This window comes from Euleptes europaea, chromosome 3 (genome assembly GCF_029931775.1).
Source record: "Euleptes europaea isolate rEulEur1 chromosome 3, rEulEur1.hap1, whole genome shotgun sequence".
Classification (NCBI taxonomy): domain Eukaryota; kingdom Metazoa; phylum Chordata; class Lepidosauria; order Squamata; family Sphaerodactylidae; genus Euleptes; species Euleptes europaea.
The window spans coordinates 42,222,861-42,237,253 of NC_079314.1; the positions used below are offsets into that span (position 1 = coordinate 42,222,861).

At 44.3% G+C, this 14,393-nt stretch overlaps 1 protein-coding gene across 5 annotated transcripts in view; it reads right to left on the bottom strand.

Moving 5' to 3' along the window:
• The window catches only part of FRMD4A (FERM domain containing 4A), a 341,204-nt gene that overhangs the window by 96,958 nt on the left and 229,853 nt on the right, over nt 1–14,393 (bottom strand). For all 5 annotated transcript variants that reach the window (XM_056847044.1, XM_056847045.1, XM_056847041.1 and 2 more), the window contains exons 4-5: nt 13,752–13,844; nt 8,387–8,471 (exon numbers count right to left, since the gene is read on the bottom strand). In XM_056847044.1, the coding sequence (XP_056703022.1) occupies nt 8,387–8,471; nt 13,752–13,844 (178 nt within the window). The remainder of the gene's footprint in view (nt 1–8,386; nt 8,472–13,751; nt 13,845–14,393) is intronic.

A 14,393-nucleotide genomic window follows, 5' to 3' on the forward strand; every position in this document is an offset into this window, starting at 1 on the left:
AGAGGTGCACCTAGGAAGCCACACCCAAACTGTGTGCCCAGGGCTGCTACTGCCTTCAGAACATTATGTACTTGCTCTATTGGTTATTCCTGTGAACTCAGACTACCAAGTACAATGGAGGCTGCCTGCAGGATCTCTGGATGAGTCACTGTTCTGGCTTTGCCCCATTACACTCAGCAGCCATTGTGAGTATTTCTGCTGGATGGGACAGGGTCATTAGATGGGCCTCTACTTAGCAAAGTCACAGCAGAATCAACCCCTCAGAGGGAATAGTGCACAAGATCATTGTGTGTGCGAGAAAGAGAGGGGGGGGGAGGGAGAGAGAGAGAGAGAGATATCTTTTCTGGAGGAGGACACTTCTTAATATACTCCAAAAGCAAACTCTGAGTGTAAGAGTGAAGGGTAAGCCATTTTTAGTTTAGTAAAAAGTGTACCTGTTATGGGAAGGGTTCTGGGGGTGGGAGGGTTTTGGCAAAAGAAATAGTAAAAAAGAACTAAAGGAGGAAGGGACAATTTTAAAACCAGCTCATTCAGTCAAGCTGACAGGGTTTTATTATGCAAAAAAATAGGATGTACATTAAGGCTGTTACCGCCCTTGTATTCCCAGCGATGTATTAAGAGTATGAAAATGTTATAAAAAATACTGTTCGCACTTTCTATGTATTCCCACCGATGTATTAAGAGTTTGAAAACGTTATAAAAAATACTGTTCGCACTTTGTTTGGCCCCTTTAGCTGTGAAGACAACTTCCAACCATTTATAAGCCATGGTATCCAAAAACCCTTTTAAAGCAATGTTTTTTACAACATTTTCAAACTCTTAATACATTGCTGGGAATACAAAGTGCGGTAACCCCCTAAAACAGCTTTATGCTGGTCAATGACCGTATTTAATAAATCTAATCTAAGAGAGCTAGTGTGGTGTAGTGGTTAAGGGGTTGGACTAGGACCTGGGAAATCCAGGTTCAAACCGCCATGGAAGCTTGCTGGGTGACCTTAGGCCAGTCACCACTCTCAGCTTAACCCTGGCTAGTATTTGGATGGGAGACCTCCAAGGAATACCAGGGTTGTGACCTGGAGGCAGGCAATGGCAAACCACCTCTGAACATCTCTTGCCTTGAAAATCTTATTGGGTCAGCTGTGACTTGACAGCAAAAATAAATAAATAAAAAGACTAAAAGGAGTTAGAAGCAGAATGGGGATGGTCTTATTTGAAATTATTTATAAGCTACACCCTCTGACTATTATACCTGAAGCACAATGTCAAAAAATTAAAACATACAACTCTCAGTAAAATATTAAGTGCTCCATAACAAACAGCCCTGGATAACTCTTCATCTTTCAAAAATAGGAACCTCACAGCTTAAGCTTTCCTTGGAATGACTCCCAAAGTGCAATCCTATGCAGAGTTATTCCAGTCTAAGCCCACTGAAATGAAGGGGTTTAGATTGGAGTAACTCTCTTTAGGATTGCACAGTTAGTCTCTAACCCCAAGCAGTACCCATGCTTGCTACGTGATTCCTACTGGGCTACTGAATTTGTACATGACTCTCTTGGAAACAGAGGTCTGCAGCATGTTGAGTCAACCCCTCTCCTCTTCCCTACCTAATCCCTTTATTCAGTGACTCTCTCTGCCTAGACAATCAGAGGCAATGTCAGTTAGGTCTTTTGACTGGGTTCCACACCAGCTTCCCCACTGATACACTAATGAAACATTCTCACTGCGCAAGAGTGGGGAAACGAAGCAGCCTCCTCATTAGGCACTCTGCTTTATCTGCAGGTTCTTTATGTGCACAAGCTTTCCAGTGGGTGCAGAGCAGATTCTTCCCTGTGGGAGCTTCATTTCTAACCCCTCCCGCAACAGGAATCCAGTCTTTGAAGCTATGTGTTACCTTGTAGCGATTTGCTTTGCAAAATTATTATCACAATGGCTCACTTGGAAGATGTTGCCAAACTGACTTCTATATAGAAGACGGAGGACAAATGTTCATTAAAGAGCTGAAAGTAGAAGGCAAAGAGCCTCACTTCCGATGTTTATATGCACTTCTGATGTTATACACACATATTTCTTTTGTCCAAAGGGAAGATGACGAGGTTTTGAAGGATTAGCTAAGCAGTGTGGGACTTGAAACAATAACTCCCACGCCTCTTCTCCATGCAACCCTAAACCAAATGGGGCTGTACATACCTGAAACATAAAGATGAGCAGAAACCATATTTTTTTCCAAGTCTGTTTGTGTGCAAAGCACTAGATGAAGGTAGGTGATAACAATACTTTGCATTTTGTAGTACTTTAAAGTGATCCAAGTAATTCACATAGATTATCTCAGTAATTTTACAACAGCTCAGTAAAGAAGGTCAGTTATTATTACCTTCATATTACATCTAACAGCATAAATCAATGAGAAAACGGCTTATCTGAGGCCATACTCCACATGGTGCTGGGGATTCTGGATAGAATCCCTTGAGGGGCAATTTAGCCTCCAAAATCAGCCTGGGGGGCCAATGTAGATGTGGTCCCTGGAGGTAGTTAATGCTCTCCCTGCACTATTTCGCCAACTGGAAATGTACCTCCCAAGACCCTGTAAGAAAAGTGAAAAGGTATCCTAACAGGGTTTAAAGAAGTGGTTGGCAACCTTTTATAATTAAAGAGCCAAAATTCAGAGCAACAGATCAATGGAAAGCCAGTACAACTGAGCTCATTTGCATAATTGAAAATATACAACTCTACATTAGTGATAAATAATTTCTGATGAATAATTTCTGCAGCCCAAACACTGGTTGTTGAGAGTCTTTTACTAGGAAGTAGCACACACGTGGTCTCGCGATAAGTAATAAATATATATGGGAGCAGGCTGTGCAATTTTTTTAGTGCAGCAGCACAGTTCTGCTCATAGTTTGCTCTTGGATTACCAGCAACTGTTTACCTGTGTCATTTGCTTTCTGAAATGCATCTCTAAGAAGCCTTTTAGTCCCATAAGTATCTTTGCCTGCCATTTCCCTTCAAATGCTGCTTATTTTACAATCCCACCTGTGTGTGTGTGTTAAGTGCAGTCAAGTCACTTCCGATTCATGACGACCCTATGAATGAAAGTCCTCCAAAATGTCCTATCTTTGACAGCCTTACTCAGATCTTGCAAATTGAAGGCTGTGGCTTCCTTCATTGAGTCAATCCATCTCTTGTTGGGTCTTCTTCTTTTCCTGCTGCCCTCAACTTTTCCCACCTACCTCTCCAATCCCACCTACCCCTCCAATATACTTTAACGTATGAGGAACATTTTCCAGTGGGGAAAAGGTAAAGGAGGTACAGTTGATCCTAAGGTTGCTAACTCTGGTCTGGGAAATTCCTGGAGATTTGGGGGCGGAATCTGGGGAAGATGGAGCTTGGGGAGGAGAGGGACCTCCAGGCCCCATCTGGTGGTTGGCAACTCTAGTTGACTCTCCCGGACATCACAGCCTCAACCCATATTGCCCCCTTGGCTACCTTTTTGCAGCTAACTGACACTTGGAGGATCCAATCATGAATCTCTGATCTCATGTATATTTTGGCCCTAGTGAACACAGATGGTCATTCAGCACTGCTGTTAGGTGTAAATCCTGGCCATTATGATAGAGGTTCAGGTATGCTTTATTTCCAGTCTGAATTCTTAGTCAGGACACTACATTAACTCATCAGATATTTTCTCTCTCCTCCCAAATTTTCCCCAGTAAAGAGCACCCAGACTGTGATTTATTTCACTAGCATTCAGGGGCAGATAAGAGAACAGGCCCCATTATTACTTTGCATCACAGGCCCGCTAATTGAGTGTAATACAAGGCCTTCCATTCACAAACACCTTGGGAGAAAGAAAACCAGATAGTTCCCACACTAAACGCATGGCATCAAGTAACTTAACCATTTACCATTCCACTCTCAGGAAGGCTTGATGACTGTGAGACAAACAGGAATTCCAATTCTTCCCCCTCCCGCTAGTTTTAACCATAAAGCCACCCTTTCTCTACTCAGAAAGTTGCAAACCCAAGCAACGTCCATAAATATCAAACCCTATGTTTATGTCCAACTTACTCATTCTGCACAGTGACAATTCTTACAAACAAGTAAGTGACCCTCTATCGCCGGGTTGCATGGCAAAAGATCACATCCCTTGGCTTTTAAAATAAGGGTGTCTAACCTGCTTTTATAATATTGCTATAGTTATTATCAGGCATGTACATTTTTTTGACCACAATAAATGCACTTCAAATTTACTGGGACTCCCCGCCTCCCCAATTGTAACTTGAATTTATTTAAGAGGTGCCCTTTAAAGCTTGCTGTAGAACTTGTTCTCCCCTACACAGTGACAGGGCAACCCTTTGCAGAGGGACAGAAATCAATTGGAGTACCTCTGTACTGTAGATCTCTTTTGCCCCTGCATCTACTGAAATCTGAAATGATGCTCTTCTTTCTTTACCCTCACTGTTCATTTTCCTGTTGTCAGGGAAGAGGGTGATACGTCAGGGAAAACTATGACCACTGGATTTTACAGAAAGCAGTTTCCCCAAAGTATCCCTTTCAGTTTCTTATTCTGACTGAATCTGGAGTCAGGTGGCAAATGTGCCTCTGGACTGTAGCACTTCAGACTGATTAAATGCTCTTCCATAGCAAAATATTTCCTCCTCACAGAAAACCAGATGTCATAGAGAAGGGATCTAACCTAGCCTTTCCCCTAAAATGCTGCATTTCCACATGCAGGGAATATTTTTGCACAGAGGACCATCCGGACATGTGTGGCACCATCTGTAGGGTTGCAAACTCTGGGTTGGGAAATTCCTGAAGATTTTTGGGGTGGAGCCTGGAGACAGAGCTCTACAGGTATAGAGTCTACCCTCTAAAGAAGCCATTTTCTCCAAGAGAACTTATCTGTCATTCAGAGATCAGTTGTAAAATCCGGACATCTCCAGGCCCCACCTGGAGGTTGGTAACCCTAGCTGGAAGTCTCTTCCCAAGGTCATAATTCCAGAGAGTTAGCCATATTTCAGATTCTCCTAGACCCTATGGTATACCACAGAATGCACATTCCAAACATGCTATTTTCTCCAGGGGAACAGATCTCTATAGTCTGGAGGTAAAATGTAGTTCTGGGGGTTCTCCAGACTCCATCTGGAGGTTGGCAACCCTAACCACATGTAGCATGAAGTGGTTCACCACCTCAGTGAGATGTAGGTATACCATATATGATTATTTATTCGTATTTATTTAAAATATTTTTAATCTAACCCTTGTACCCTATTAGGACTCTCAAGGTGACAAACATTTAAGAAAATCGTAGCTGATAGTCACTTTCCCTAAACCTTGGACTAACACCACACCTGAACAGAGCAGTACCAATTCACTTCCTAAACAGCCTTCTCCCCTATGTTACATCATTGCCTTTAAGTTTAGTACAAACAATGCATTCACTAGAGCAGTGATGGCGAACCTTTTAGAGACCGAGTGCCCAAACTGCAACCAAAAACCCACTTATTTATCGCCGAGTGCCAGTGCGGCAATTTAACCTGAATACCACCCCCAGAGGGGGCCCAGAGGGAGAGGCTAGGGTTGCCAAGTTCCTCTTCGCCATGAGTGGGAGGTTTTTGGGGTGGCGCCTGAGAAGGGCGGGGTTTGGGGAAGGACTTCAGTGCCATAGAGTCCAATTGCCAAAGTGGCAATTTTTTCCAGGGGAACTGATCTCTATTGGTTGGAGATCACCTGTAATAGCAGATCTCCAGCTAGTACCTGGAGATTGGCAACTAGTTCCTTAGTGTTTTCTCTCTACATATCAAGACAAATGGAAAGGTGTTTGGAGGATAGCTTGTGGGCACTTCAAAGGTGGAATAGGACTGCACGCCCCTCCGCCCGCACAGACCCAGAGGGTGCCGGAGAAGCCGCTGGAGGGAAAGAAGGAAGGAAAGAAGGGAAGGGAGGGGGAAAGGGAAGGAAGGGAGGGAGAGAAAGAAAGAAAAAGAGAGAGAAAGGGAGAAAGAAATGGAGCAAGGGAGAGAAAGAAAAGGACAGAGGGAGACAGAAAAAGAAAGAGGCCATTTATGCATGGGAGGTTTTGCCTTGGATTTGCCACTCGGTGGGGCGCGGCGGCAGGCTTGTGAGAGGCGAGCAGGGTGGGGCAGAGGGTGCCTCCTTCGCACCCACCGACCAGCCATGCCCCTCCGCCCGCACAGGCCCAGAGGGCGCCGGAGAAGCCGCCGGCCATGCCGAGTGTGAGCGCTCGGCTTCTGTTCCCCGCTCTCCCACCCGCCTGGCTGGCCACGCACGCTCCAGCGGCGGCAATGGCGGCAGCTTCTGTGGGAGAGTCCGGGGGCCACCGCCAATGATGTCGGAGGTTCCCCACCCCTGGGCTACAGCCTCCCCCATCCGGGGTGGGGCAGAGCCGGAAAGGCCAGCGGCTTGGAGGAACCGTGCGTGCCGGCAGAAAGGGCTACGCGTGCCGGAAGTGGCACCCGTGCCATAGGTTCGCCAACACGGCACTAGAGTAACAGAAGTAAAATTCCAGGCCCTGTCATGTTCTAAAGCTCCTGAAAGACCATATTCCTCTCTGCCTCCTTTAACAATTCACTAGTAATGGCCACATTATAGAAATATTCCTATCATACACCTGAAGATCAGGAAGGATCTTCTGCTCTTGTATGAACTTGGCGGTTCACTGAGACCTTACTCTGAGGCCCTTCTCTGGATTTCCTGGCCCAATGGATTTCTCCAGTGAACTCAAAACTAGTCTGGTCCTAGTCTAAAACAGTGCTAAACTAACAAGTCTGGCTATACCACTTCAAACAAACCAAAAAAGCTGTATTCATAAATCCTGAGATCTTTCAAGCTGTCCAGCCCATATCCCTACATTAACACAAGAGGTCCCTCTTTGCGACCCCAAGCAAAGTCTTTTTGCTGGGTAGCCCTTTACAGTTCAGTGTATGAGGTACCAATCCAAAGTGAGGGTATTTCTTTTCTGCCCAGAAAAAACATTACTTTTCTGACTCTTTTAATCCAAAAAAAGCTGATCCTGCTAAACCACCTCTAATCCTACAGGGCAGCTTTCATATACCAGCATTATGACAGGCAGCTATTCCACAAGGAAAACTGTCCTCAAAACTGCAGCTCTAGCTCAACCTGTTGAATTGATGCTTGTCGAGCCACAACTACAAAACCTGCCCTGGAAAAAAAATCAGGTAGGAACTTTAGCTGTTTTAGAATGTGAAATAACAACAAAATGTCCATCATTATGATGGGTGAAATATAAGAGAGCTTATACATGGCAACAACCAGGGAAAAGTGACCGCAGAAGTGTACACACATACACTCCCCGCAGCATCCCACAGTATCCATTCAGGATGCTGGCCTGAAGAGCTGGTTTTTCCCTATCTACAACAGTGTGCCCAAACACAATGCTTTGCTTTTATCTCACAGAAGCCATTCACACTGCAACTGGTCTCTTAATGTGGGACAAGTAAAGAGTTGCACCATTAGGGTAAGATCAAGACTTGATTTCTGTCCCTTGATACCATCTGTTCTTTAAAACCAAGTTTACTCTCATCTTGGTAGCTCCCTTCTTGGTTTTGTTTCTCTGTCACACTGTAGCACTCTAGATGTTCAACTGGTGTTCCATTCAAGTGATGTGGGAGCCTGGCAGCCAGGCTCATGGGCCATACTGTGTGAAAAGGGAATGCATGGATTTTCCATGCAGTTAGTTTCCGTCTGTATTCACATAGAAAGTCCACATGTCATCCTGTTCACATGCTACAATGGTTGCATGTATCGTGTGCATCACTGGGACCCACAGACTTCCACTATGGACAGCTTGTGGGCACCCACATCATGTGAACAGAACACTAGCGTAACATCTTCAGCGGGATTAGAGTAGGGTTGCCGGCCCTGTACTGGCAACTCCTGGGAGTTTTGGGGTATGTGTTAAACATGGGGAGATGGGGGGAATGTTGCTGACGTGGCAATGTTACTTCTGGGTCATCATCCAAAAGTGATGTCACGCACCCCCATACACTTATCTCTAAGAATCCCCCCAATCTTGATGCTGTGCAATGCTATGAGATGGGATGGTAGAGATTGGGGAAATTCCTAGAGCGGCATCGATGCAGTGACCACAAATGAGGTTGCCACATCTGTGACCTCCCCCTTTTCTCCTGCTGTAGAAGTGGGAAAGAGCTGGCAGGGGTGGGAGGTGGCCTGCCATGGTGGACAGCCTGGTAAATCAAGCTTAGAGTGTGACAGAGCATTGGCAGAATGGGACAGAATGCTGGAAATCAACAGGCAGACAAACATGTATGACAAGCCCCAATATGGCTCTGTTTTTATAATTAACAAATGCTCAACAATAATAACAAGGGAAAAACTGAGGCCATACCTTGTAAATGCAGGACTTTGCGTTCAAGAAAAACAACTCAATGGTAGCATTATCCTTGAGATAGGATATGCTTTCAATGTAGAACCTAGAAATAAAACAGAAAAGGCACATAAACTCTGGAATGAAATTGCAGCCTCCAAGTAAATAAATAAGGCCCTTTTCATCATGTGAAAAAAAATGTGCTTAGTGGAGCTTTAGATTGAGCAGCACAAATCCTTTCTTCTTTTTGTGTGCTTTGTTTTAGAGATTGTGTTATGATTCTTGGAAAGATCTGTATGTCCCTTAAGACACCATCAGTCAGCATAGCTGTTTGTGTAAATCCTGACCAATATGAAAGACTTTAATGCTTGCTTTATTTCAAAGGTTGATTTGTGGCTCCATAAATACTTCAGGCTGGGCTGGAATTCTTTTCCCACCATTCCCTGTCCTTGACAGAGGCTTCATAAGAAATGGTTGCATCTTACCTTGGGGAGTAATTGCTTTTGAAATGGCATTTGTGGAAGAGGAAAAAAACAATGAAAGGGAGAAACGACCATGAAATATAGATTTAAAATGAAAACCACTAAAACTCTATTACTTAAATGCTGAATGTGAAGTTCTATATAATCCAGGTAACACTGCACACAGCCTCCTGATACACTCTACACGTAGCTCTGGTAGATACCTGGCATGTTATAACAGCTAACAGACGGAAGTGTGGAACAGATACAAGGCCTTTTTGGAAATGTTCCTTCTTATATGGTCTTCCTAAGTGGCATTATGCATTTTAAGTGACCTTGACACTATCTATCAATCATCTCAGTGGGTTCCTGTTACATTGAAGTTGTTAAACTAGCATAGCATGTCTAGGAAGATGGTAGTTTCTGGTGGCTAGCTATGTTGGTCTGTAGTAGTAGAACAAAATTTGAGTCCAGTAGCACCTGAAAGACAAACACAATTTTTCAGGCTTTGACTCACACCACCTTATAACCTGGAAAATCCTGTTGGTCTTTTAAGGTACAACTACACTCAAATTCTGTTCTTCTAGGAAGATGGTGTTATTTCCTATGATTGCTGTTGCGAACAGTCACTGTTCTTAAATATATTTCCACCTTGAGTAGAAATCTTTCATTTCCCGCTGTACAATTTTATGCAAAATCTAATGTACATATGTCTATGGCAAGTAAGGGCATACTTTGAGCATCTGATGAAGCATTTGACACTTGATTTTGTAACCCGTCTCTCGCTGCCAAGGTTCCAAAGGTACTTAGCAATAAAATTCAGAATAAAATACAGATCAGTGGGGGAAAAATAAACTCTGTAATTCAGGATGCAAGGGCTAATCCTTTTTGTGGGTTCTTACGTAGTTTAGTCCCCTTACTTGCTGAATTCACTTACAGTGCTATTAAGGTGAGAAATCCAGAGAGGCCTTTGAACTTGTTATTATTTCATTGTTGGGTCTTTTTTACAAATCTCAAACACTCATCTAATCCCATTGACTTCAGTGGACTTAGAAGGAGGTAATTCTGTTTAGGACAGCACTGGTAGTGAGTTTCAAGGCAGAGAGGGCAGTTGAATCTGGGTCTACTATAACCTAGTCTAACTGCTAAGTGACCAGTGGTTAGGATTGCCAGGTCCCTCTTCGACATCGGTGGGAGGTTTTTGGGGCGGAGCCTGAGGAGGGCGGGGTTTGGGGAGGGGAGGGACTTCAGTGCCATAGAGTCCAATTGCCAAAGCGGCCATTTTCTCCAGGGAAATTGATCTCTATCAGCTGGAGATCAGTTGTAATAGCAGGAGATCTCCAGCTACTACCTGGAGGTTGGCAACGCTACCAGTGGTGCTAAAGGGGCAGAGAATCCATAACTGCTTTCTCCTTCACAGCTACAGCAGAGACGGGAGGGTTTTCCATGCTGTGATCTGACGACTCTAAAATGGATATAGTTTCAAATTCTACATTGAGATTGTGCAGGGGGGAAAAGGCAAAAATCAAAGGATATTATTTATTTTTATTTTTACCTCAGTTTTCCAAATGTTTGGATGACAGTGTTATTACAACTGAGTGTGAAAGGCCATAAACATCCTTCTTTTGCAAATAAGGAATTGAGCAGGTGCTAGATAGTGGCCAAGAGTGTGAGCTGCGAAGGCCTCATCAGAAATCTCAGCTCATCCCGCAATTCACTAGGTGGCATCAGACTAGTCAACATTGCCTCAGACCCCAGTATAAAACAGGGCTGACATTATGGGTCTTGCAGAGCCAACAGACGCAACATGCTTTTAAACCACAGGATGGCATTTGGCGGGGCCTTCTTTGCCGCAGCTCTGGGGGTGGAATCACAGACTGTGCCTGTCCCAGCCCATGCACTGGGGTATTGGCCTTCTCATCTGAGGTGCAACCTACCAGGGATCCTATCATCACACATTAAAAATGCTTCCCAAAGATGTCATTACAGGGCAGCCAAATATAAATTTTTCACAGGTGAGGAAAACTTAGAGAGCGATTATTCCTTGTTTTCAAACAACAATCATTTGAGGCAGCATTCTTATTTATGGCTTTACTAGAAAAGTAGGCTGCAGTGCAGCCAGCTAGACTGGTTGTCATAGCAATGGGGGACAGCCCTCACAGGGATGGGAACTTTCTGGGAAATGGTGGAACAACTAGGATCTTCCTGAGGGTGACATAAAAGTCCAGGAACACAAGGAAGTGGGGGCTCCCCATGGCTTCTGAGTCAGGCGCTTTAGGATATATCCCATAACACTGTCTGGGATCTACTGCCTTCCCTCCTTAAAATGTGTAATAATTACTAAGTTTTATTATTAAGAAAGAGCAAATACCTAAAGGCCACACAGAGCTGAACAGGAATTTGAGCCAAGTTCCTAGTACCCATTCCTACGCTCTTTCTGGCCCAGCGGTTGGCAAGTGGCAGCTCAATCCTGCCTACAGAGAGCTACCAGCTTGCCTAATATTCCTGGATGCCCTTCTGGCAATGAAAAGGACTCTTTTACCACCAGCCAACCTTCTGCTCAGAGCTGGCTTCAAGAAGCTGTCAGCAACAGCAGTGGAACAAAGGGGAGGGGAGAAGAAAATTGGCACCCCATCCTGTATTCAGATGGTACTCTACACTCACCGTGCTTCTGGGGTTTATTATCTGAATTTCACCAATACCTGGATTAGACACCAGAGAGCAGCATTGAACTTCTTAAACATACAGCGGGTGCACAGCTGATGATGTACTCACTACCCCCAGGAATACAAAGACTCAGAAATCTTCATTCCTATTCATTTTTGACGAAGGAAGCTTTGATTCTCGAAAGCTTATACCCCTAAGATCTTGTTGGTCTCTAAGGTGTTACTGAACTCAAATCTAACTGTTATACCAGTTAAGGCATTTGAGAAAGAAAATATGAAAACAGAGTAAAAAAAAAGAACATTCTTCTCTAGCCAAAAGGCTGCACAAGACGCTGTACACTTACAAAGGGAACCAGTTCTTCAATCATCTATCGAGCACCACAGTTGCTGGAAAGTTACTGTGAAATATGTGTCAATGCAAATAATACAAATACCTTATATAGTTCCAAGTAATAAACTTTATTCAAAGACAGAACTCTGTAAGGAAGCACTGACAAAAACATTATCTCTCTCTGCCCTAGAAAACCTTAGCTGGAGCAGGGGACAGGCCATAGTTCAGTAGCAGTGCTTTGGCTTATGAAGGTCTCAGAGTCAAGGGTCAGGGAAGAGGTGATGATGTGAAAGTCCTCAACTGGAGACTGTGGAAAGCAGCTGCCACAGTAGACAACCATGACCTTAATAGACAAATGGTCTGATGTAGGGTTTGGTAGAGCATCTGTTTCGTATGCGTAGGGTCCCAGGTTCAATCCCAGGCATCTTCAATTAAAAGGAACAGGAAGGAGACATGAGCTCTGGAGAGCTACTGCCAGGCAAAGTAGACGATACTGATCTTGATAGACAGGCTGACTCCATGTATATATTGCATAGGCAAAGTCCAAGGGACTTTTTGTTCCATCTATCTGCAGCTGCCCAATAAATCTCGAGCAGCCCAGTCTTTTTTCTGGTGACCCACAACTCATTTGTAGAATGAAAAGCAGCTTGGCAAAAGAGAAAGAAAACCACCCTACCCATGATCGGGCACCTGATAAGCCAGGAAGAAATAAGAAAAGCAGCCCAAGCCTCTTCCGATCCCGTCTCTGGGAGCAGATCCTTTGGTATAGATTTTACCATCTAGTACATCATGCTTCCAAAGGCAAGGAGAGCTGGATCCCTCCCGCATTGCCTCCCATTCGCATTCTGTTCCCAAACACCAGCAATCAGAAGTAATGATGGGCAATTTGAAAGGCTGGAGCTGGGGGAAAGCGCCTCTCGTCTCCTTTCATCAAGTCAGTACACAAGGCCTGGTTTTCTTTTCTTTTTTCTTTATTCCAAAGCTGAACACAAACCTGTTAAGGAAGGGGAGGGGGTAATTTTTGTCCTTCAGAACTAGGGCGAGCTTTCTGAACAGGGCTAGTATCTTCAGTCTCCGTTCCACCTGGAGTCAGCCGCTGCACAATGGTTTCACATCACAGTCATCTTCATCAGTATTACAAACCTGGGCTAAGCGGCTGATGGCAATGAATTCTGAGAGGTGGGAAATACTGTTGTTGCTGTAGAGCAATCTGAGGGGAGAACACCTTTAAAAAAATTAAGGGGCTAAGCCAGTGGTCTCCGACCTTCTCTGCTCCACCAACCTCCCATGGGATTTATCTTTGCCTGTCTTTTCCCTCTGTGCATTTTTCTCCTCCTTTTTTATCTACACATACACATGAACACACATGAAGCTGCCTGATGCTGAGTCAGACCATCAAGGTCAATACTGACTGACTGGCAGTGGATCTGTAGGATCTCCGATGGAGAGATCAGAGCTCTGATGCTCGAAAGCTTATCACCTGGAAATCTTGTCGGTCTTTAAGGTCCTGGATCTTGCCCTTCCTATAATGTAGGCCAGAATTACCACAAATGGGAGACGGGTAAGGGAACAGCAGCTTGATTAAGGCCAGCAAGTGAGTTTGCAGCAGAGGCAAGGTTGGAACATACAAGACTACTTTATACTGATTTGGCTGCTGGTCTTGTCTAGTGACTACTCTGACCAACAGCTCATTTATAGGGTAGCTTTTGTATCTCCAGGGCTGCAGATCTTCCCCAGGTCTACATCTGAAGATGTTTCTCACTGAGGATGCCAAGGACTGAACCTGGGACCTTCTGAATGCAAAGTTTGCACTCTACCACCAAGCTACTACAATAGTGGGGACTTCCCTGCTGTACTAGACCTCTAGCATAAAAATAAGAGTTTGCCAAGGTACGTTTTGTGGCTGACTTGACAATCTGTGTACTTACCTAACACAAAAGTATAACACAACCAGTCCTGACTTTTTGGGGAAGTCATGTTCTAGCACTCTGCGGTCCAACTGAAGCCAGTTCAGATGCCCCCTGAGAAAGGAAAATAAGGGAGACGTTTTAGCTGCCACAGCAACAAAATACTGCATCCTATAACAATAGAGACTGCAGAATTGATAAAGAACCCAGAAAGATATTTCTCTTAGTCACCTGAGTAGCATTTGAGGAGTACATAATGTTGGAAAGAGGATGGTGACACCATGTGGCAAACATTCGGGATTAAATGTTTAATAAAATAAGTTCAACTTGTCTAGGTGAGTACTAGAGACGTGTGTAGAGAACACTGGGAACCAAAGAGGTCAGAGTTTTGGTCTTTTACTCCAGGCTTTGGGGTGGCTGCATAATTGAAAGCCTGTTGGGTTTTCCCTTAGAAGTCATTAGTGCTAAGACTTTATATAAGGCCAGTAATATTTCACGACATGCAAAAAGAGAGCCAGACAATGCCTCAGATATTTTATTTGCCACCCAGTACATAGGGAATGGCCTTTGAAAGGGGGAAGATAAAAATGATAATGGTAGTCCTTTGTGCAAGCACCGGGTCAATACTGACCCACGGGGTGATAAGAACATAAGAAAGGCCCT